Raw genomic sequence first — 25,542 nt, 5'->3', positions numbered from 1 at the left:
ATAAATTGATAAATCACTAGTGGCAGAGTGAACTACCTGTGGTAACAATATGACCTTACGCAGATCTATTTGTATTTCCTCATAGCAAGAATCTTGTTCAAAATACGATTATTAGAACTACGTACTACAAGAAATACTAGCATTTTATTTAAGTGCCGACAATTTGACCTCATCAAGGCCTGTATTTGTCCTAACTCCTAATAACACAAGGTCATCGGTTAACTATGGCCACTTTAGCTCTATTAAATCCGGACACTTTGATCTTGGTAGTGAAAAATTGAGGCTATAAGAAATGTAAACAAACTATGTTTATGTTCACATAGAAGTCAAAATTTACCTTTTCTCAGTCTTTTCTTCTCCTCTCTAGTCTCAAAATAGTATAAAACAAAGTTACCCGCGTCTGTCTGTTCAAGTACGTAGGTAGTTCTTCTAAGTTTTAACCTACGCAACCGATTTTGATACAGCTTTCATTATCATTTGGAAAATTATTTCAATTTATACGTATACTACTATAATCTGACTTATAGAAATACTAGCTGATGCCCGCGACTGTGTCCGCGTGGAATTAGGTTTTTAAAAATCCCACGGGAACTCGTTTATTTTCCGGGATTAAAAGTAGCCTATGTCACTTTCCAGGTCTTTGACTTTACCCATGCAAAAAATCACGTCAATCCGTTGCGACGTGATTGAAGGACAAACCAACAAACCAATAAAACAACAAACCAACAAACAAACACACTTTTGCATTTATAATAAGGGTACTGATAAACCGTCCATATTGTTATTTTTTAAAGTACCTACCTAGCAGTCGGTAAAAGATTTCGCGATTGAAGATGTAGAGCATCACCATTTTTATTACACCCCCCATTTTGTATTTGTTACAGAAAATGATTCTCTTGATATGGGTGGTCGTATTCATAGCGGTGGTACTACTGTACTTCAGACAAATCTACTCCCGCTTCAGTGAATATGGGGTCAAGCATTTCAAACCAATCCCATTCTTCGGCAACATGGCAAGGATCGTTCTGCGCATCGACAACTTTAGCGCTGACCTGGACAGGAGCTATGATTCTTTTCCAGAAGAACGGTTAGTGAAAGATCTATGTTTTGAACTTGTTTCATAGTCATCGACTTCAACCAATAGACGCCCATTCCATGGGCTTGAGTCGTCTAAATCCAGCGGCTTCCTGGGTTTGATGTCATCTGCCTGATCTGCCAGTGTTGCGCTTTCCATTGTGAGATCTCCAGCATCTTGACGCGAACATCTATCGGTTCTTCGAACTAAGCATGTGCCGTGGCCATTGGCTCTCCGCTTCACAACCCGTTGTGCTACGTCGGTTACTTTGGTTTGGGGAGCTTAATTAAATTTGGCATCTTTGCCAGAAGATGGTTGGTCTGGTGGAAGATACGTGAAAGGCGGAAACTACGGCTAATTATTATCTTAAGAGCAAAGACGTGCCACCAAACGATATAGCGTTCCGGGATAATGCCGGGTAAAAATCGATGATAGGAAAACTATCATACTCTTTTAAGTTAGCCCTTTTCCGTCGTCCCGGTGAGATTGCAGTCAAGATGAAACAATTTTTTTTTGGATTATTTATTATTGTTGTTCTTTTCAAATGTTTTTTTTTCTTAAAGATTCATCGGCCGTTATGAGTTCGTGAAGCCAATTTTATTGATTCGAGACCTAGATCTAGTGAAGAAGATTACAATAAAGGATTTCGAGCACTTCCTTGACCATCGTAATTTCACTGATGATAAAGCCGAACCGCTCTTCGCAAGAAATCTATTCTCTCTGAAAGGTGAACTTTTTAAATGATTTTAATGGAAACAAGAAAAGCAAGCCAACATTTGTTTCAATGTATTCTGAAGTTAATGTGGATTTGATTATTTTAAACAAACATGTCTATTGAAAGATGCCGTCTTTTAAAAATTTGTACTTTAATTGATTGAATGAAATTGAATTAATTAATACCTATCTCTATGATTAATACTTAAATTATCCGATGTTTGACAGGGTAGTTGATCAGCTGCTCGATTGCGAATTGCCTGCAGCAATCATTTAATGACTGCACAATGTCAAAATATGGTTTTCCTAGCACGGTTCATGGAGATAGTCTATAAAGGATCGACGTGGACAAAAAATGTTTTGACAGTTCATTTTTCATTTACAGTATCGATAAAAAATATTGTATGAAAAATACTATTGCGGACGCGTTTTGAAGTTGGATGTCCAGGTTCCATATTTTGCCAAATCATTTTTTACCTTGATGTTTGAGGATAATCGGATAACAAAATCCGAGAAGAAAACAACATATGCATAAGCATTAGACGTTCTAGATCAGGATTTGATTGATTATATCTCAGTTTATCCGAGGTTCAAAATTTTTGAAATTTTTAGGTCAGGAATGGAAAGACATGAGATCAACTTTGAGCCCAGCGTTCACCAGCTCGAAGATAAAACTGATGGTTCCCTTCATGGAAGAAGTTGGAGAGCAGATGATTCGAGCGCTGAAAAAGAAGATTAAGGAGTCTGAGAGTAAGTTCCTGAAATTGCAACTGATAGGTACAACTAAGTTTACTCAATCTATTCAATTTTAAATAATTAAATATATATTTCTTGAACGGTGGAGGAATATACTATAGTGAGGAAACCTGCATGCCGGAGAGTTTTCCATAATTGGCCAAATCCTTCTCATCTAATTTGTTCAGTAATAGACTATGTCAAACTCAAAGTCAAAGTCAAATGATTTATTCAAAATAGGTAATAAATTACTCTTATTGATTGTCTGGTATAGTGTTAGATTTGTAAGATATAGTGGTGATAATTATAACGCAAACTTAAAACTAAAGCTACGAGGGTTCCAAACGCGCCCAGGTCTGAGAAGAGCCCACAACAAACTCAGCCGGGTAAATACCTATTGTAAAGATATACCTAAGCAATAAGCATCAAATGCGTTTCAAATTCTGTACTCGATCAAATGTTAATGTTTACACTAGTTGTAAATTGTAATGAACTTTATGATCTCGGTTTTTTATTTCCGGTGCGCATTTAGATAATTTATTGTTATGATTTTAAATTTTTTGTTGATTTGATTTATTATTCTTTTGATAAAACATTCATTTGTTTTTTTGTTTGTTTGATATGGCTGTTTTTGCTGTGGTTACCCGGATGGATCGAGCCGAAATTTGGCATGTAAGAAAGTTTTTTTGAATATTCAACCCCTAAGGGGGTATAAAAGGGGTTTGAAATTTGCGTAGTCCACGCGGACGAAGTCGCGGGCATAAGCTTATATAAATAAGCTGATGTTGTTGCAGTGGTAGATAATTGAGCTGATACCAATTTTGTTGCAGTAAAGGTTCTAGTATAATCTTCAAGTGTTTGTATTCCCATAGACGGGGCCATAGACGTGGACTGCAAGGATCTGACGGCGCGCTACGCGAACGACGTGATCGCGTCCTGCGCCTTCGGGCTGAAGGTGGACTCCCACAGCGACGAGAACAACCAGTTCTTCGAGATGGGCAAGACGGCTGCTACCTTCAAGTTCAAACAGATGCTGATATTCTTTGCTATGTCCGCCTGTCCAGCAGTTGCTAAGGTAACTTTATTTTAGACTTCAAGTTTATTCGTAAGTGATTCCATCAGTAACGAACGCTAGCAAAAACTTAGCGTTATTGTCATACTATCTAAACACAATCCAATACCAATAACTATTTGCCTCGTTTTGTAATTTTTGTGATTTAGAATTTTTCAAACCCGCTATGTATGGCGTTTAAAACTCGGGTCAATGCCCCGCCTACGACGCGGCATTGACTCCGAGTGATCTACTTTCCCAACGTTCGTTGACTTCTAGCGCCAGTCAGATGTTTTAATTGCAATTTATCGTAAACTTTTACAATATTATAGGATTTTTTTATAGTTTCTTTGCGTTTTTTTTGTGGCATATCAGTAATCATCTGTAGGTGTATCACCTGTCTTAGTATTTGCCAACGTTCTAGTTACACCCTGTATACTTCTAATTAGATCCTGATTTATTATATTTAATAACTAGATGATGCCCGCGCCTTCGTCCGCGTGGATTTAGGTTAAAAATCCTGTGGGAACCCTTTAATTTTCCGGGATAAAAAGTAGCCTATGTCCTTCCCGGGGATGTAAGCTAACTCTGTACCAAACTTCATCAAAATCGGTTGAACTGTTGGGCCGTGAAAAGCTAGCAGACAGACAGACAGACACACTTTCGCATTTATAATATTAGTATGGAATATGGATATTACGGTTCATGAGATACCTACAGCCCGCTGACAGACAGACGGACGGATAGCGCCCTTTGGGTACGGATTATGGAACCCTGACAATGCTTTGAGTTGCAAGGTGAAGGTCAAAACGAATCAAACCCCTCATTTGAAGCACAAGTATGACTTCAAAACGCAATTACATGGCCGCTGCCACTCGTAATTACTCGGATTATTATGTAGGTAGGATACCTACCTATTATTATGTAGGTAGGATACCTACCTATTATTATGTAGGTAGGATACCTACCTATTATTATGTAGGTAGGATACCTACCTATTATTAAATACTGAATATCGTACGAAATGCTTTATCGTTGTAAAAAAAGGTTGTTATGATGTTTATTATGAGATGTAAGATAATGATTATAATAAAATATGTCTATTGATAAGAGCCATTTGGACATATTTAGGAGTTTTAGAGTATTTAGTATCAAATATGGACATAGTTGTGGGTGTTATAATTCATGTTATCAGATCACTGATAACTTTACGTAATTCAGTAACCTTCGCATTTAAGCTTTCAATCGATGACCCACGACTATTAATTTAACTTTCTTTATAATATATCTTATCGATACTAATCTAAATATGACTTGTAAAAAAATCTGACGTAAGTAGGTATCTACTTAATACATATTTTTTAACTAGTTTATGCTCGCGACTTCGTCCTTGTATCTGAATAAAATAAAATATTCATTAATCATAATCAGAAAATTATTTAATGTTTTTGTCGGCCTTCTATTGTGGTTTTTGGTGTCGTTTTGATTCAAACACGAGATAATTTTCGAATCGGCTGCCCAATGTCACTTAAAGGGCACAAGTGTAATAACCATCGATATAAATGACAAGATATGGTCAAGCAAACAAAATTTTTCACGGTTTTGGAACCAAATAAATCAGCGCCACCTCTTAGATACTAATGGACGACCCGTTTGAAATCCAGACGTCACTGAGGTTGCATTGGTGCTAAAGCACCACTGAGTCGGTGCCATTTTCTTTGTTTAATAGCCCTGTCCATACGAAGTAATATATAAGTCAATGGTAATAACTCATTGGAAAATTGATCTTGACAAGCCGGTCCTTACTCCGGAGTTTATTTGATTTGATGTTAAAGTTAGTAGATTCTTTTTTTTTATTCAGATACAAGTTAGCCCTTGACTGCAATCTCACCTGATGGTAAGTAATGATGCGGTCTGAGATGAAAGCGGGCTAATCTGGAAGCGGTATCGCAGTTTTTATTACACCCACACCCCTTTGGTTTCTTACACGGCATCGTACTGGAACGCTAAATCGCTTAGCGACACGGTTTTGCCGTTAGGGTGGTAACTAGCCTCGGCCGAAGTCTCCCACCAGACCAGACCAGTAGGAATTATAAAATTCCAAACCGCTGCTGGGAATCGAACTCGGGACCTCCCACTAATAAGACAACAGCGTTTACCACTGCGCCTGGGAGGTCGATTCGAAGTTAGTCATGAACACATCTGTTCTATGACGAACATAATAAGAACCTTTCTCATTTTCCAGAGATTGAAACTACAACTGTTCACAAACCAAACCAGGGACTTCTTCGTCGACCTGGTGATGAGCACGATGAAGGACCGAGAAGCGAGGAACATCATCAGACCAGACATGATCCATCTTCTCATGGAAGCCAAAAAAGGTATTAAAACTCACTTCCAATTTCTATAAAATATATAGAAATTGGAAGGATGGAAATAGAGGAGGAATTGGTATCATTAATGACTTTCATGTTTGAGAGACGACTGACAGTGCAATGTTGACTCAGGTCGGTAACTGGATGGGTGACCGACTTTAGAGGACCGAATTTGTCCGTTTTTGTGCCTTGAAATGAACGTTAACTCGTCAGTCCCAGTTATTATCACTATCTCATAATCGTTAAACCTAAGTTTTTAATCCACCAATCGTTTGCTACAATTCACGAAAATCGAATTTTCACACTTCGAATCGTAAGTGCGAAAGTTGACTTTGCGTGAAAAGGAACTGATCGTGATCATTATATTTATTACTAGATGATGCCCGCGACTTCGTCCGCGTGGATTTAGGTTTTTTAAATGATATTCAGGGATAAAAAGTAGCCTATGTCCTTCCCCGGGACGTAAGCTACCTCTGTACCAAATTTCATCAAAATCGGTTAAACCGTTGGGCCGTGAAAAGCTAGCAGACAGACAGACAGACAGACAGACACACTTTCACATTTATAATATTAAGTATGGATAGTTAAATTAATTTAGTAAACAATAATTGTAAGACGTACGGAAACTGAAAAATCACTTTCCATTAAAAATCGACCGAAATCACGGAGAAGAAAAATAATAATTTCACCAAAATATGATTAAAAATTAGCAAACGTGCGCATCGCTTATGACTAAACTGGCTTATCTTAGTGCCTATCTTATGTCTTGTTAGTGCAACGAGAGTGTAGAAAATATCATTGTTTTGCATTTAGTTGCAAGTATAGATGATTTGTGGTTTATCTACCTATTAGTAGTGCAATTGAATAGTTTACTATACCTGTATACCTTTTACGTCTATTTGCTATTGCAAAACTAACAAGAAATATAATATTGTGTGCAAGACGCATTCGTAACTGACAAGTGCATAGAATAACTATGAGAATAATTTATTTTTATCAATTTGTAATATGAACTTATAAATTACGCAAGGTTGAAACTGAAACCATGTAATATTGTTATCATAATAATATTAAAATGATAATATAGAAACATACAGGAAACAGGAAGTCTGTATTTATGTTGTTGTTTTATAGAGCGTAGATTTTATTTGATGTTTTAATAAAAAATCAAACCAGTATAATCCGAGTTTTGATGGTATTAAAATCATGATAAATCAAAATGAGGATATAACAGAATGCCGTATCTCTTTTCTTCTTTATAAAAATGAATCGCTAAATGTGTCTCGAGAACAGCTGAACCGATTTCGCTAATTCTTTTTTCATAATATTCCTTGAAGTACGGGGGTGGTTCTTACGGAGATTTTTTTAAATCCTGAAAAAGAATCGTCTGTTAGGCGGTACGAAGTTTGCCGGGGCAGCTAGTGTAAAAAATATTGAAATGAATTTATTTCATCTAGGATAACTTGGGTTCGGAAATCAGAATTAGCCGGCAAGTTAGAAACCTTTTTAAAAAGCAATTATAATATGTTACAATACTTAGATATATTATTATCATATACATTAATGTTATTTAAAATATTACGGGTTTGCATTTATGATTTAGATGTAGGTATATTGTGATTGGTCAGAGCATCGTTTCGATCTGGATAATATTCTGCAGCTTGTAGTGTAGTTTACCCAATTTGTAGTTGGTCTCTGATAAGATAGCTGAAACACAAACGTAGTCTAGTTATTGGCAGAACTAAACTCCACCCAATATTGGAGGTATATTTCAGGTCTCCGGAGTTGCTAATAACGATACCAGGGCGAAATCTGTGATTAACACGAAATAGCATAGCATTTACAGCGCCATTGTAACATACGGTCAGGTCTTACCGGATTGAAGCTAGTAATTGCGACCACAAACGTTTAGACCAAGAGACCATCGCCAAAATACATTGCGTGTTGACTTAAAATCATGACATATTTTTTGAATCGGTGTTTCTCCAAAACGCAACCGAATTTCTGATTATTTTTTACACAGTTTGTATGTGTAAAGCTAGTACTTTCTATCAGATACCATCAGCAGCCATATTCCTCGTCATTTTTATTTTAAGAATATGTTTGAACAGACATAGCTCCAAAACGCAACCAAATCTTAGATCAGCCTTTACGGGTTTTCTGTAAACATAATTAGAGCTTACTTATTATCCATTCAACTCTTTTTTTGAGCTCCATATAAGCAGATTTTTGAATCAGCATTGCTCGATAACGCAACCATTTTGTTGTAATAAATATTTATGGCGCCTGAAAGATGCGTGATCGTCACCAAAAATTACATGATCTTCTTCGCTCTGGGCTGATTTCCGCACTTAAACGTTTCCGTCTGTTGTGCGTTACATGATATGGATATGGCTGGTGATGGTATAGAAACTAAGTACTAGTTGTGCTCATGCAAACCGTATAAGGATTGATCACGATTCGGTTGCGTTTTCGAGCTATGCTACATGCAAAAATAAAAACGACGACAAAAATGGCTGTTGCTCATGTAGAAAGTAAGTGCGTATATGTAAAAACTTACCAATTTGTTGTGACCCGCCGGACCATATCTGTACTACGCATTGATATAGAATTAGTAGGATTCTATATTATGTATTTGTCATTATTTTTGACTTCATTTTTTTGTTACGTCGAGTGACAATAAAATAAGCCAAATAAGTATCAACCCATATTTTAAACCTCTATTTTCTTCTTACAAAAATAGTACCTACTTAAGTATCTTAGATTTATTTTATTCAAAAGTGTACAAATTCAATTTATCTTGAACCTCGTCCTCTTTTATCTTCAATCGATTTATCTTCAAAAACTCTTCCATCGATATCGTAGTATTGTTGCTCATGTTAGTTGCATGGAACTAGGAATCAGCTTAGCATATTACTAAGCATTTGTACTGTGCTTAGTTGTCAATAAAAGAAGTGTGTACTAGTAAAAAAAACCCGGCCAAGTGCGAGTCAGGCTCGCGTACCGAGGGTTCCGTTCTACAGTCGTGTTTTTCGTCATTTTGCACGATAATTCAAAAACTATGATGCATAAAAATAAAAATAAATCTGTTTTAGAATGCGCAGATGAAGACCTTTCATAATATGATACCCCACTTGATATAGTTATTTTACTTCGAAAATTGAAAATACTAATTATTAGTTCATGACTACAATTTAATTTTTTTTTGTGTGATATAGCCACAAATTCACGGTTTTCAGATTTTGCCCCGAATGTCTGCTATAAGACCTACTTACCTGCCAAATTTCAGGACTCTAGGTCGACGGGAAGTACTCTGTAGGTTTCTTTACAGACCGACAGGCAGACAACAAAGTGATCCTATAAGGGTTCCGTTTTTCCTTTTGAGGTACGGAACCCTAAAAAACTCTTTTTCTTTTGAAAAAGTGTAGAGCAAGGACCAACCAGCCATTTCTCGTTAGAAAAGCTAATTCACAACGCTCTATCAATAGAGGTCGTCAAAAGACTGAAAATACGGCTGCACCTGCCAGCCAATTTTTGAATACACGATTCCCGTGTACTCAAAAAATACATTTTGCGACCGTCGTCTCTCGAACAAACGAATTCACAAAGTGCAACGGTATGTAGGAATTTCAGTTCTGTCAGGATGCGTTTACTGAACTGTGTTATCGGCATGTGATTAGTTTTGAGCCTGGTTGTAATTCGATGGACCAGTTATTTAATGACTGACTGATCAAGTTCTTCTGTACCATCATCAGACATCCACAGCTGGACATATTGACTTCCACACGCCTTGGTCTTGCTCCTCCTGAATCCAGCGGCTCCCTGAGACTGGTTTGTTGTCGTCTATCTACCTAGTAGGTGGTCTTCCAACGCTGCACTTTCCGGTGCGAGGTCGCCATTTTAGCACCTTGGAACCCCAATGTCTTGAGCTATGTCGGTTACTCTAGTTCTCCTACGGATCTCTTCATTCTGATTTGATCACGTAGAGAAACTTCAAGCATAGCTCTCTCCATCGCCCGCAGAATGATCAGCCATTATTAATTGTAAATATTTCTTTCACGCAGGTCAACTTACTCACGATGATAAGGTGAGTACAGAAAATGGTCACGGTGACCAAGATGCTGGCTTCGCGACCGTTGAAGAATCTACGGTGGGCAAGAAGAATACTGACCGAGGTTAGATTTTGATTACCAACCAAATACATTTATTTCAATAATGGTAATAGAATTTTCACGTTATATTTCTTATTTGTTACCCAGTTTGGTCTGACAACGACCTCATCGCCCAAGCAGTCCTCTTCTTCATTGCTGGCTTCGATACCATCTCAACTGCGATGTCCTTCGCCCTGCACGAGCTGGCCCTCCACCCAGAGGTCCAGGACCGCCTGTACGAGGAGATAAAGGAATATAACGAGAAACACAACGGCAAGCTCAGCTTTAATGCTATTCAGAGCATGACGTACTTGGATATGGTCGTTTCAGGTAATAGTACTTTATTTGTTAAATTTTGCAGGAAAAGAGATATAGAATTGGTAAAAAAATCATGAAGAAATCTGAAGATTCCCAAAAAAACTCAAAGTCACATTGATAAACTTAAAATTTAAGGCAAGCACTTTGGTATTGAAATAGGTCAATTAAATTTAATATTTTGGGAGGCATTCTGAAATATTGTTTGTAGTTTACTAATCTACAGAATCGGTGGTTTGAAGTCCAACTCCTCAAGATGTTTTCTATGAGAGCTGAGGCCTTTCAATGTTAAAAATTTTTAGCACTACCAAAAACCCAAAATACACTATCGGGAAGTATTTCTCAAAAAAAATATGTTGATTTTAATTTCTTTTCTTTGCAGAAGTCCTCAGGCTCTGGCCTCCAGCGATGGCCTTGGACAGGATCTGTGTCAAAGACTACAACTTGGGAAAACCTAATAGCAAAGCTACTAAGGACTACATTGTAAGATTTTCTCTCTTGTATTCCCTTCCTTTGACCCTAGACCCTAGATTTATAGACCCTATTAGGTGGACAGGTATCGTCAATCCAGTCACAAAAAAGCTGTACACATGAATGGAAGTACGTATGGAGTATCTTGCAAAGTTCTGTGTTCTAAAAAATTCTAAGCCTATGGTTCTATTGTGGACTCCATTAGCTGAGACGACGACATGATTTCGATTTTGGGTTAATTTTCTGAAGTACCATTAAATTTTGGTAACGGGCAAAGCAGTTGCTCTCAAAATGGCAGATCTAAAATACCCTATTACTCTATAAAGGACAATGACAGAATTTCTATAGAACCGTAACTCATTTTGTTACATATTATATGAAAGTCGTTTACACGTACCTATGCTCTATGCAGCATTTTGTTGCTGTTTCATCACTGATAACTAAACATAGGATTTAACACCTCTAGTTCTTGCGGTTTTTCATTAAATCTAAGATTAAGTCACATAATGATTCTAGGTCATATGCAATTTACCTATATTTTGTAAAATTTATAAAAACATCCGCAAGTTCAAAATCACAATTTTTAATTTTTAAGTGATTATTTAATACTAGGATATTTATCATTAATTTATAATATCGTGTGTTAATTGGTGGGTCAGGATCTGTCATTCTCCTTTGGGTAAATTTATTCAGCTATAAGATATAAGCACAGTATGATATCAGCCTTATTCTGTGATATTAGTGGGGTTTCCTAAAATCAGGAAAGATAGGCAGCAGTAGAAGGTAAAAAAAATTTTTTTCTTTTTTTTCTCAGATTCGCAAAGGAGAAATCCTATCGGTCCCATCGTGGTGCTTCCACCATGACCCGCAGTTCTTCCCGAACCCCCAGAAGTTCGACCCTGAACGCTTTTCCGATGAGAACAAGCACCTCATTAACCCTATCGCCTACATGCCGTTTGGACTTGGACCTAGGAATTGTATAGGTAACAGTAGATTGTAATTGTATGTTTTTCAAAACAACTATTCTCTATAAATTATTCTGTATAAAATGAACCAAAAGCTTAAATTGCTATAATCCACTAAAACAAGTCAAATCTGTATGGTGCAACATGCAGCATGCGACATGCACCGCCCGCCCTCCCACTGCTAAACATGCAGGAAAAATCAGCCACCAGGCAAGCAATGCAATGTTTCACCATACAGATTCGACTTGTTTCAGCGGATTATAGCAAATTAAGCTTTAGGTTCATAGTATATCATGGATTTCGGCAAAGTAACGCCTGCTTCTATACAACAATTATTCTGTACTTTAACAAATCAAAGCGTGGGATAATGCAAGGAAGAAGAAGAAATACAAACCACAACGATTATTTATTTGATATGGAGACCGATCATGGAAGTTATTTAAAATCGTTTAAGTTAAGGAAAGTCATTTACATTTGGTCTGCGTGGATCAGGTATTTCCCCGTGAGATCATTGACACCTAATTACGTCATAACGTGACTGTCCGGCAGTGGAACTTGCTCAAGAGTTATGAAATCGTTGTTGCTATTGGCATCATTTGAAGCAATGTCAAAGTGAATTTGATGCAATGCTTGGAGTTTCTCTAAGTGATCAAATAAATGAGGAAATCCATAGAATCAAAAGATTATGTAATGCAATATGAGTTTGTCATAATATATTTGGTTTGCACGCGGCAGGCAGGCGCAGAGGCGTCAAAATACATATTTGGTTGTGCGCCTGATTTATCGCCTCAGATAAATTTAACAAGTACCGTCTGGCGTGCGAGATTTATGTGTGTGTGAACAATTTATTTTAGTTCAGATAACTCTTGTAAGTTTCTGAAAAGCTAAGGTGCACAAGGTTGCTTTGTATTTCAAAATGAAATTAATTTCTTTCGTCAGAATGATAATTATGTCATCACTCTACTACGGTTTGTAAAGCACATGTTACTGAGAAGAGCCGATAAGAAATTCAACAGTTTCTTTAAAAAAAATGTTACATAAATGAATTTTATATTATGCAATACATATTAAGCAATGTATTTATCTATTACACTACCATGTGGGTAGCTGAATGCCAGCGTGGTGGAAAGGGCCTTCTCTGAATGAGAGGTGCTCAGTAATGGTTGGGATGATACTTGACCTTTCCATGTTCGCAAGCAATACGAAAAACGAAAGACGTTGGGGACCCAAGATTCTAGAATAGCGACTTTGCACCTGTACCCGTAGTACAAGATTTTACGTCTCACCAAACCAAACCAAATTCGAGAGTCGAAATACTTCCGCGTTACAGTAAACTGGATCTTAAATGCCTTGTTTTAAAGCTCAAGTTTGTCTACACTTCTACAGCCAGCGCTCCAAGCGGAAACATTGCGAAATTAAAATCATTGGCATTGAATATTTGACTTAAATTCAAGGCTGTTTAGCCGCTGGATTCAGGCGGTGCAAAACCTTTGTCTAAAGAAGTCCCTACAAGAGATCTACGTCCAGCTGTGGACGTCTATCGGTTGATAATTGTGATAATGAAGCAGTACCTACGGCAGGAGTAAAAAAATCTTTATAAGTACGTAACTTGATATGTTTGTATGACCAGGTTCAAGATTCGCGCTCTGCGAGCTGAAGTTCCTGGTGTACCATATCCTGCTGCACATTGAGGTGTCGCCATCAGAGAAGACTCGTCTCCCTGCGAAGCTCTCCTCAGAGTCGTTCAACCCTCGCCTGGAAGGTGGCCACTGGTTGAAGTTTAGGCTACGCGCTTAAGAAGTTAAATTGTTTATTTTTAAGCAATGTAGCATGTTGCAATGTCGGTTCACAAAAAGAACTCACGTAGGTTTTACAAAAAAAATTCACTACGTAGTAAAGTTTACAACAACTATGCACTATCCACTATCATAAATATGTAAAAGTAAAAAAAATGAATTGATTTCCATAATAATAGAATAGTGGTTATAAATTATTGTACTTGATTTTTTTGCGATCAATGAATTCTTTAGTAAATCGACTATTTATTATGTTTTATGTTGAAGTAAGACCTTTTACTATATCAAAATTCAAAACTAAAATAAACGAAGTAATTATCTAAGATTTTTTTGCATGCAATTATTGAATTCTTTAGTAAATCGACTATTGACTATGTTTTATGTTAAAATAAGACCTTTTACTATATCAAAACTAACATAAACTGAGTAATTATCTAAGATTTTTTTGCAATTATTGAATTCTTTAGTAAATCGACTTTTGACTATGTTTTATCTTAGTAAAAGGTTTTACACCTTTTACCACACGAGTAGATATCTTTTACTATGTCAAAACTGAAATAAACTAAGTAATTCACAGAATTTATACATTGTTCAGGTAATTCAAGGGAAATCACAGGATATTTTAATTGCATTTAAGAAAATTGATTTCATCTTATTTGTAAACTTGTGCATACACTGTAAAAAAATATCATATAACAATAGGGTGTAACCAGAACGCTGGCAAAAACTAAGACAGTTGATAGTACTGATGATTATTACTGATAGGTATGATACCACAAAAATAACGCAAAGAACATACAAAAAAAACTTTAATTAAAATAAACTAAACTAATTTTGTAAAAGTTTACGTTATATTGCAAATAAAACATATGACTGACGCTAGAGGTCAACAAATGTTGCGTAAGTAGGCCACTCGGAGTCAATGCCGCGACGTAGGTATTACATATTATTATAACGCTAAGTTTTGCTAGCGTTTTGGTTACACCCTGTACCCGTAGTATAAGATTTTACGTCTCACCAAACGTTGCTAGAATTCGAGAATCGAAACAAAATAACATCAAAGTAAAATGGACCTAAAGAGTCTTGAATTGAAGTCAAAAATTCAATGCCACTGATTTTAATTTCGCAACGTTTCCGCTTGGAGCGCTGGCTGTAGATGTGAGAAACTTGAACTTTAAAACAAGGCCGTTAAGATCCAGTTTACTATAACGCGGATGTGTTTCGACTCGAATTCTAGCAACGTTTGGTGAGACGTAAAATCTTATACTACGGGTACTGTACCTATATGAGAAAAAAATGAGATATAATTAGTATTTAGGACGTACGATAAAATTAAACTAGCTGTAATTTAGCGTTCCCATTTAAATAGTTTTTAATGATAAGGTTATTGCAGTCTACTGTCTAGATTGAAATGTGCCATCGAAGGAGTATAGCAATTTTCTAAACAAATTAGGCCAATAGTTCTATCAATCCAGCAATATACCTAACTAATTATCTACTGTGATAACATTGTCTTTCAGTATTAATTTAATGGCTTCCACTTATTAGATAAATGGCGAGTTAAGCCACCATGATCCCAACTTCATAGTCGTTGATCGTTCCTTCCCGTGTTGATGGCAATGCGCAGAGAAGCTTCCAGAATTTATGAAATAACGAAGGTCTGGCCCTCACAGGCTCTTTCTCTACTTGTGTGTAGTTGATTATTGGACGGGGTAGGTAATATAGATTTCAGAATTTATTGCAATAAAATGTTATTTATTATTTTCTATTTTATTTACTATCTTCATTTCCAAAAAGCTAGTTCTTTCAAATAGGCTAAAATTCCATTTCATACATTTATTACAAGATGCTTTGCGTTCTGGTCGCGTTATCATTGTCTGTTTTTCTGTCCGTTTGTCCGTCAGACAGTTAACAGTTAACAGTTTTTGAATCATCGTTCAAAATGTCGAAAAAAATACCCGAGTACGGAATAGTGTAAAAAATCATCCATACTTAATATTATAAATGCGAAAGTGTGTCTGTCTGTCTGTCTGTCCGTCTGTCTGTCTGTCTGTCTGTTTGTCTGCTAGCTTTTCACGGCCCATCCGGTTAACCGATTTTGACGAAATTTAGTACAGAGATAGCTTGCATCCCGGAGAAGGACATAGGATTTTTATCCCGGAAAATAAAAGAGTTCCCACGGGAATTTTAAAAATCGAAACTCACGCGGACGAAGTCGCGGGCCTCACCTAGTGTAAATTAAAATAGAGCACGAGTCTACTCGCACTTAGCCGATTTTTATTCATGTAAGAGCACAGCATCATTTCAAAGCACTACGTTAAAGGAAGGTAAAAAATTGCGGGAAGATTGCCGACGATCCCAACCTCAATTTATCAACCTCATCTGTCAGATAGGCGGGAGAGGAGGTGAGAGGGGACGTGGCGGGAGGGGGGAGGGGGGGGGGTATCTGTCACTGGGGCCGTGAAGTTTTAGGAGGTGGACATTCGATGTTTTACGAGGCAATCGAATTTATATGGATTTTAATGGGATTTTAGCGTTTTTTTAAAATTTTATCTCTATCCATACTAATCTATATGATACTTAATATAATATTAATATCATATAAATTATTATATGATATTATATTATAATAGCTTATGCCCGCGACTTCATCCGCGTGGACTACACAAAAAAATTCAAAACCCTATTTTCCTCCCTATAGGGGTTGAATTATTTTCAAAAATCCTTTCTTTGCGGATGCCTACTTCATAATAGCTAACTGCATGCCTTTCAGCCCGATCCGTCCAGTAGTTGTGCTGTGCGTTGATAGATCAGTTAGTCAGTCAGTCAGTCACCTTTTCCTTTTATATATTTAGAAGAAGACGAAGGTATGCCACGCGCCACGCGTTGGCTCTCTCTGTACTACGCGACTACTACTGTAATAGCGTTTATGAAGTTCGGGCGTGGCCGCAGTGTTGTTTGAGGAGCAAATTGCTATTCTGATCTATCAGCGATAACATTTGGAATGCCGCATGCGTCGATGAGGCATGTAAATGGCGTAAGAGGATGCAAACCGCTATGTCAAAGACTGCCAAGTCCACACCACACGTTCCGATATCGCGCAACTTAGAATCTTAAGGTGCTGATAAACTTGAGCATTCACTTGTAATGATGCTCATTACAAGTGAATGCTCAAGTTTATCATGCGAATGTTACATCACAGAAAAATACGAGAACATTTTAGTGAGCATTCTATCGAGCGTTCTGGCGAGCATTCTTGTGAGCATACGCGACCGTCAAGTCCGACATCTTCATGAAGAATAGACGAGCATTCGCTAGAATGCTCAAGATGTTCGTACCAATATTTGGCTCTATGCTTGGCTCGGCTCGTTGTTCAGTTCGACAAAAATAAAAACGGCGAATGCTCGATGTTCTGTTACAAGTGAATGCTCAAGCTTATCAGCACCTTTAGCGTGAAATTCGTGTTCCATCCTTTGTGATGTTCGTGCCAATGAGACCCTATTACTAAAACTGGCACACGATGCGTTGCGGCGCCGCACCGCAAAGATTTCACCGTATCCGTGGGCACACGAGCGGTGCGGCGGCGCCGCAACGTTGTTATGTATCAGCGGCGCCGTAGCAGCGTTGGATAGTGTCCTTCCTTGTGACGCATAAACAACTGAGCGGTGCCGCTCCGACGTCGCAACGCATTCACCCCTTCCTGCCTCGTCTCGGTGGCTGCAAGTCCGGTGCGGCGCCGGAGCGCATCGTGTGACATGCCACAGATATTTCTATGTAAGACGACGCGGCGCAGCCGCAACGCATCGTGTGCCCCCGCTCTAAGTCTCCGCTGTCCGTCCGTCCACCTGTCAGCCGTTTGTCTGTCAGCGAGCTATATCTCGTAAACCGTAATAGGTAGAGACTTGAAATTTTCATAGAATGCGTATTCCTATTGCCGCTGTATTTGTATTTTTTATATGACTGCTATGATAATTAATCAAAATTAGTACTTAAGTGTTATTTTTTGTACGATGGTACGGAACCCTTCCTGTGTGAGTCCGACAAAGTTTTAAGTTGGAGCAGCTAATCTGTGTAAAGCCAGAAGAAAAAAAAGTCAGAGCAAAGTCAAAGTACGCTCATCTCAAGATCTCAACCTTGCGATGAAGGTGCGATGTTATATCGTGTCGTACGATCGGATGGTGTAACGCACTTTCGCACGCGTAGAATATGCCGTGCGTATATTTTGGTCAGTGAACTAACTAAATAATGACAATAGATTTCCTGTGGCTCATTCAGTTGCATCGCGTACCTTGTGCAGTGACCACTTATCGTGTTTGGTGATATAACATTAGGTAGGTAATGACTAGAATATAATATATGCATTTGCATGTTTGCATCATCATCATCATGATCAACCCATCACCGGCTCACCACAAAGAACGAGTCTCCTCTCAGAGAGAAGGGTTTTGGCCATAGTCCACGCTGGCCATAAGCGGATTGGTAGACTTCACACACCATTGAGAACATTTTGGAGAACTCTTAGGCATGCAGATTTCCTCACGATGTTTTCCTTGATATTTAATTAGGTACTTAAAATGCATGTAAACTCTAATTATTAAAAATGCACGTAACTCAGAAAAGTTAGAGGTGCGTGCCCGGGATCGAACCCCCGACCTCCGATCAGAAGGCGGATGTCCTAACTAGTGGTTAGGACATCGGCCTTCTATGCCGCTATCACAGCTATCAGCTATAGTTTGCATATGCAACTATATAAGCATCCTCAACTTACACTGCAAAAGTAAGAATGTAAGGAGGCCCCTGTACATTAACTTAACATAAATCTAAGTAACAAAAGATTTTCAGAAATTTCATCCGAGCGAAGTCAGGGCGGGAGAGTTAGTTAAATAAATTAAAGATGTATTGAATTGAAAAATTGCTCCTATTGTAGCCAATAGCAAATACCCACCAATTACTATATCTTCTGAGCATACGAACCTTGCATAGATCTTCTCTACATTGTATAAAATAAAGTCACTTCCCGCTGTGTGTATGTATGTTTGAACGCGTAGATCTTTTAAACTACGCAACGGATTTTAATGCGGATTTCACCAATAGATAGAACGATTCAAGAGGAAAGTTTATAAGTATAGTTTAATATTGGTTTGTGTTAATTTGTTGAATTATGACGATATTTGAACAAAATGTCGGAAGAAATCAAGCTTCCATCGAAAATTAACAAACATTTAAAGAAAAAAGTAGGATAAACTCAAAAAATACTCAACTGATTTTAAAAATTCTTATACCTATAGAAAGCTACATTATTAGCAAGTAGCACGAATTATATTTTATTCTCAGAAAGTTAGAGATCCCTAGGAAAATTTAAATAATGGTTGAAAAAAATGAAATAATGAAATTGAAAAGAATCCTCTCATTTGAGAGTTTTAACTAGTTACTTCTATTTTTGTTTCATTTTGTTTTTGTGTGGTGTACAATTCAATGGAGTAGGTACGTACTTATTCACCCTTTCCTTCTCAACTCACGTTTATCTGCTACTATAAATAATTAAAGACGTGTGAAGTATTTTCCTTGATAAAAGTTAAAACACTCATATTATATAAGACATAGGTAAGATTGCTAATAAATAATGCATCAAGATTCAATACTTTACATTATTATCAGTACCCTTATTATAAAAGCGAAAGTGTGTTTGTTTTTGCTGGTTTGTTGGTTTATTAGTTTGTTGGTTTGTCCTTCAATCACGTCGCAACGGTGCAACGGATTGACGTGATTTTTTGCATTGGTAGGTAGGTATAGATAAAGACCCGGAGAGTGACATAAGCAACTTTTTATCCCGGAAAACCAAATAGTTCCTACGATTGTTATAAGCCTAAATCCACGCGGACGAAGTCGCGTGCGTCAGCTAGTATACCTAACAATAAAAACTCAAACTCAAAACTCAAACTATTTATTCAGTTTTTTTTATAAGATAAGAAATTTTATAGTACCTTAAAATAATAATAACATACAATTTATTCAGAATAGGTAAAAAAAAAAAAATAAAAAAAAAATCTTTTTTATTCGTATAAACTTTTACAAGTACTTACGAATAGTCGGATGCATGTACCACTGGTTCGGAATGCCTTTCCTACCGAGAAGAACCAGCAAGAAACTCGGCGGTTGCTCTTTTCAAATATTTGATATAGGTACAACTTGTGCTTATATCAAATATTTGAAATAATTAATGTTACGCTTACCTACGGCTGGTCAAAATTTTTAATTTGTAAGATGATAATTATAGTGGTGATAATAATACGTACTCGAATATAATAAGCTGTTATCTAAATACTTTGTTAGTTATCGTATACTTTGGAAATACCCTATCAGATAAAAACAACATAATTATCAACTAGCTGATGCCCGCGACCTCGTCTACGTGAACTTAGCTTTTTTAAATCCTGTGGGAATTCTTTGATTTTCCGGGATAAAAAGGGCATATGTCACTCTCCAGCTCTTTAAATGTACTCATGCAAAAAATCAACACAACGACAGACAGACAGAAAATATCGATAGTAAAGTTCCCTCCGATTAAAATTTTACAAAATAATAATATATATTTTAATGTACAGAAATCGTCCGGTTATAGTTTTATTGTAAGTATAGATTGATTATACTAATGCATTTTGCTTTATCATGTTTCGTAACAACCATTAGATATATAGAAATAGAAAAATAACCATTTTATTTCAGTGATCAATTAAGTAAGCTCCAGTGAAGATGGCTCGTGACGTGAAGGGAAAAGTTGTGGTTATAACGGGAGCAGCCGACGGCTTAGGGCTGGCTATGACAAAAAGCTTCCTACAGAAAGGCGCCAAACTAGTGATAGGCCTGGATGTCAACGAGAAAGCCGGAAAAGTAGCAGAAGCAACTTTGAAATCAGAATATGGGGATGACAGGATTGTCTTTTACAAATGCAACGTTCAGACAGATCTGGAAGCTATATACAACAAAATCGTTGCTGAATACAAAAATGTTGACCTCCTTATCAATAATGCAGGTGTACTTGATGAACTGAACATCAGACGTACAATAGAAGTCAACACCATAGCCCTAATGGAGTGGACCGTAAAGTTTTATGAACACATGAGGATTGACAAAGGTGGGAGAGGTGGAACCATCATAAATGTATCGTCAATTTATGGTTACAGAATAGCTCCCTACAGTCCTTATTACCATGCATCTAAATTCGCTGTGATCGGATTCTCGAGATCTCTCGGTCACGAGGACAATTTCAAAAGATCTGGTGTTCGTATAGTTACCCTGTGTCCAGGTTTGACCCACACAAATATGGCTAACGATCCTAAAATAATGGAAGAAGATATGATGCCACAGTGCAAAGAGTATTTGTTGGCACATGACTGGCAAGCTCCTGAAGATATCGGTAGAGGCACAGTGGAGATTTTCGAAAAGGGTGATACTGCTACCGTGTGGCTCGTAGAAGGTACAAGACCAGCTGAGGAATTGAAGTTTTAAGCATTTTCCTCACAAAAGGACTTATTTTGTAACTCTCTTGTAATTGTGAAAGTATCAATTTAGTATTCAGAAGTGTTTGGCTATTTGTTATCTAAATATATAAAAGGAAAAGGTGACTGACTGACTGACTGACTGACTGACTGATCTATCAACGCACAGCTCAAACTACTGGACGGATCGGGCTGAAATTTGGCATGCAGATAGCTGATATGACGTAGGCATCCGCTAAGAAAGGATTTTTGAAAATTCAACCCCTAAGGGGGTGAAATAGGGTTTTGAAATTTGTGTAGTCCACGCGGACGAAGTCGCGAGCATAAGCTAGTAAGTAAATAAATAAATAAAATATTTATATAGCTTATGCTTGCGACTTTGTCCGCATGGACTACACAAATTTCATATCCCTGTTTCACCCCCTTAGCGACTGTGGGATTAGACCACTGTGTTACATCAAGAATAAGATATAGGTACCTGCATAGTTAGTTAAAATTAAACTGAACAAAACGTTAATTTTGATTTATACCTTAGTCTTGACGTAACACACTGGCGCCGATTCTGTTGTCTTTCCCTAAACTAAATTTAGAGTATCTGCATCCTTTTGTTTTTAATATTGCTAAAAAATGACAGAACATGAATTTTACATTTAAAGACTCTAAATTTTGGTGCACGCTAGAAATATAAACAATAGGCTCGCGACTTGCAGCTAAAGCCACGAGGTTTGACAGCTCTAAATTTAAAACTGTCAAACTGTGTCTGTCCTTATATTAGTAAGTAGAGAATGCGAATACTCTAGGTGTGCTCAGAATCAGTACCACTGGTGATCTAATTTTATCGCGCTCATTATACCAAAATAAGTCGAAAAGAAGATCATTTTAAAGTTTTTGCACAATGCAAAAAAATGCGATAAACCATGACGTATTGCTTGGACACTGAAATGATGGCGGAAATAGCGAAGCTAAGTTTGAAAATTGCCAATTTTGAAAGATCACGATCACGTCTAAATAATACACTGAATATGTTAGAATTACTTTATTAGGACGTATCTAGTGTATGCGTTGAATTGAGCGTCTTGTCGTGCAGGGCAAGGTGGAGGGCACCAGAGGGCGAGGAAGGTCACCCATGCGATGGACCGACCAAATTAAGTCTGCTGTGGGCGGTCCTTTGCACGAGTGTACCAGGCTGTCAGCCAGCAGGGAGAAATGGCGAATGCTCGTAAGGCATATAACATCTGCCCTCAAAGACGTTGCTTCGTGATGACCACGACCGCTCTGCCAAGAGTGATACGACAGAGAAAAAGAAGAAGTGTATCCGTAAGCGATACGCTTTACAACCGATTTACAATCCGCGTACCTGTTATATGCACGAAGTTCAAACCCCTACAGCAGTGTGGAGTTAAGCGGGAAGTCAAAAAAGTCTAGACTTTGCAAAGTCCAAGCTTGCTTGAGGCTGCAAACGGTCCCTGACAGAGTTGATATAAATTGTGAGATGGATACAACAACTGAATCCTATTTCTTTCATCATTTGTTGACGACTAACTCTTTACTTTATATGCACAATTAATAGATGCAATTTTAAACAGAACATTGTGTAACATAACAGACTATCATCGAAATCCTTTGTTAGCTTTATCAATATATCAATACTTACTTATAATAAAACTATAACAGGTCAAATTCTGTACATTGAAGATATTTTGAAAATTTTTTTTCGAGGGCACTCTCTAATCGATACTGAACCCAAAACTGTAATTTTTTTCATTTTTGTCTGTCTGTCTGTCTATCTGTCTGTCTGTCTATCTGTCTGTCTGTCTGTCTGTCTGTATCACGGCCGCGCATCACGCTGAAACTACTGAATGGATACTTGGTACGATTTGAGGTCATACTATGAGGAAGAATATAGGATACTTTTTATCTCGAAATTCAGCATGGTTCCCGTAGGAGAGGGGATGAAAGTTAAAATGTATACTGAGTTGTATGTATTCATTAACGCGTAGTCCGATTTCATTCATTCTTTTTTTGTTAGAAAGGGGATATTTTAAAGATTGTTCTGTAAATATTTCAAGGTCATCGGTTTTTAACCGACTGTCAAAGAGGACGTGGTTCTTTTTTCTACATCGATTTTTTCGAGGTTTCTGGACCGATTTGCAAATATTTTTTTTAAATCAACAAAAATTTTACGTCGTGGTCACATAAAAAATTCGGTTACTGCCCGCCTGAGTTATCAAAATTCAGGAAGTGTTCATAGTGAATTCATATTGTAGGTACCAAGCAACGACAACAATCCCGAAAAATCGAAGAGTTCCCGCGGGATTTTAAAAAACGTAAATTCATGCGGACGAAGTCGCAGGAATCAGCTAGTCATATATAATTTTGGAAATAATAAACTTGTCGTCATAGTTGTTCCTTCAGATAAAAACGATATCACAATGATAATGCATTTAACTTTATTATGCAACCATTGCAATAAAAATGGAAAACCGTTCATTCTATTTCAGTAATCAGGTAGGTCTGCTACAATAAACATGGCTCGTGACGTGAAGGGAAAAGTTGTGGTTATAACGGGAGCAGCCGACGGTTTGGGACTGGCTATGACCAAAAGTTTCCTACAGAAAGGTGCCAAACTAGTGATAAGCCTTGATGTCAACGAGAAAGCCGGAAAAGAAGCAGAAGCAACATTGAAATTAGAATATGGGGACGACAGAATTGTCTTTTACAAATGCAACGTCCAGACAGATCTGGAAGCTATATACAACAAAATCGTTGCTAAACACAAAAATGTTGACCTCCTTATTAACAACGCAGGTGTACTTGATGAATTTAACATCAGACGTACAATAGAAGTCAACACCATAGCCCTAATGGAGTGGTCCGTAAAGTTTTATGAACACATGAGGATTGACAAAGGAGGGAAAGGTGGAACCATCATAAATGTATCATCAATTTATGGTTACAGAATAGCTCCCTACAGTCCTTATTACCATGCATCTAAATTCGCTGTGATCGGATTCTCGAGATCTCTCGGTCACGAGGACAATTTCAAAAGATCTGGAGTTCGTATAGTTACCCTGTGTCCAGGTTTGACCCACACAAATATGGCTAACGATCCTAAAATAATGGAAGAAGATATGATGCCACAGTGCAAAGAGTATTTGTTGGCACATGACTGGCAAGCTCCTGAAGATATCGGTAGAGGCACAGTGGAGATTTTCGAAAAGGGTGATACTGCTACCGTGTGGCTCGTAGAAGGTACAAGACCAGCTGAGGAATTGAAGTTTTAAGCATTTTCCTCACAAAAGGACTTATTTTGTAACTCTCTTGTAATTGTGAAAGTATCTATTTAGTATTCAGAAGTGTTTGGCTATTTGTTATAAGTAAATAAATAAATAAAATATTTATATAGCTTATGCTCGCGACTTTGTCCGCATGGACTACACAAATTTCAAATCCCTATTTCACCCCCTTAGCGACTGTGGGATTAGACCACTGTGTTACATCAAGAATAAGATATAGGTACCTACATAGTTAGTTAAAATTAAACTGAACAAAACGTTAATTTTGATTTAGTATGTAGGTATACCTTATTCTTAATGTAACACACTGGCGCCGATTCTGTTGTCTTTCCCTAAACTAAATTTAGAGTATCTGCATCCTTTTGTTTTTAATATTGCTAAAAAATGACAGAACATGAATTTTACATTTAGAGAATCTAAATTTTAGTGCACGCTAGAAATATAAACAATAGGCTCGCGACTTGCAGCTAAAGTCACGAGGTTTGACAGCTCTAAATTTAAAACTGTCAAACTGTGTCTGTCCTTATATTAGTAAGTAGAGAATGCGAATACTCTAGGTGTGCTCAGAATCAGTACCTACCACTGGTGATCTAATTTTATCGCGCTCATTATACCAAAAGAAGTCGAAAAGAAGATCATTTTAAAGTTTTTTTTGCACAATGCAAAAAAATGCGATAAACCATGACGTATTTCTTGGACACTGAAATGATGGCGGAAATAGCGAAGCTAAGTTTGAAAATTGCCAATTTTGAAAGATCACGATCACGTCTAAATAATACACTGAATATGTTAGAATTACTTTATTAGGACGTATCTAGTGTATGCGTTGAATTGAGCGTCTCCATTGAGCGTCTTGTCGTGCAGGGCAAGGTGGAGGGCACCAGAGGGCGAGGAAGGTCACCCATGCGATGGACCGACCAAATTAAGTCTGCTGTGGGCGGTCCTTTGCACGAGTGTACCAGGCTGTCAGCCAGCAGGGAGAAATGGCGAATGCTCGTAAGGCATATAACATCTGCCCTCAAAGACGTTGCTTCGTGATGACCACGACCGCTCTGCCAAGAGTGATACGACAGAGAAGAAAGAAGAAGTGTATGCGTAA

At 37.5% G+C, this 25,542-nt stretch overlaps 3 protein-coding genes across 4 annotated transcripts in view; all 3 read left to right on the top strand.

The window, feature by feature from the left end:
- The window catches only part of LOC117987493 (uncharacterized), a 34,759-nt gene extending 20,786 nt beyond the window's left edge, over nt 1-13,973 (top strand). The window contains exons 12-21 of the mRNA XM_034974517.2: nt 885-1,087; nt 1,639-1,802; nt 2,402-2,539; nt 3,397-3,599; nt 5,821-5,956; nt 10,015-10,125; nt 10,210-10,431; nt 10,799-10,899; nt 11,702-11,870; nt 13,483-13,973. Coding sequence (XP_034830408.2) covers nt 885-1,087; nt 1,639-1,802; nt 2,402-2,539; nt 3,397-3,599; nt 5,821-5,956; nt 10,015-10,125; nt 10,210-10,431; nt 10,799-10,899; nt 11,702-11,870; nt 13,483-13,649 — 1,614 coding nt within the window. The 3' untranslated portion in view covers nt 13,650-13,973. The remainder of the gene's footprint in view (nt 1-884; nt 1,088-1,638; nt 1,803-2,401; nt 2,540-3,396; nt 3,600-5,820; nt 5,957-10,014; nt 10,126-10,209; nt 10,432-10,798; nt 10,900-11,701; nt 11,871-13,482) is intronic.
- A 3,243-nt stretch (nt 13,974-17,216) lies between these two features.
- LOC117987488 (15-hydroxyprostaglandin dehydrogenase [NAD(+)]-like) lies at nt 17,217-21,482 on the top strand. 2 transcript variants are annotated; one of them, XM_069502608.1, is made up of 2 exons: nt 17,217-17,979; nt 20,375-21,482. In XM_069502608.1, exon 2 carries the CDS (start codon nt 20,402-20,404, stop codon nt 21,155-21,157), a length of 756 nt encoding a protein of 251 aa, XP_069358709.1. In that variant the 5' UTR covers nt 17,217-17,979; nt 20,375-20,401; the 3' UTR covers nt 21,158-21,482. The 2 variants fall into 2 exon arrangements, with proteins under 2 accessions (XP_069358709.1, XP_069358708.1); XM_069502607.1 differs by lacking the exon at nt 17,217-17,979 and adding an exon at nt 20,257-20,277.
- A 23-nt stretch (nt 21,483-21,505) lies between these two features.
- LOC138402209 (15-hydroxyprostaglandin dehydrogenase [NAD(+)]-like) lies at nt 21,506-25,446 on the top strand. The gene is made up of 3 exons (XM_069502604.1): nt 21,506-22,464; nt 23,649-24,399; nt 25,308-25,446. Exons 2-3 carry the CDS (start codon nt 23,676-23,678, stop codon nt 25,367-25,369), a joined length of 786 nt encoding a protein of 261 aa, XP_069358705.1. The 5' UTR covers nt 21,506-22,464; nt 23,649-23,675; the 3' UTR covers nt 25,370-25,446.
- Nucleotides 25,447-25,542: the final 96 nt, after the last annotated feature.

The sequence above is a fragment of the Maniola hyperantus genome, chromosome 13, assembly GCF_902806685.2.
Source record: "Maniola hyperantus chromosome 13, iAphHyp1.2, whole genome shotgun sequence".
Classification (NCBI taxonomy): Eukaryota; Metazoa; Arthropoda; class Insecta; order Lepidoptera; family Nymphalidae; genus Maniola; species Maniola hyperantus.
Note: the sequence above shows the minus strand (reverse complement) of the source record. Positions and strands in the feature narration are given on the sequence as shown.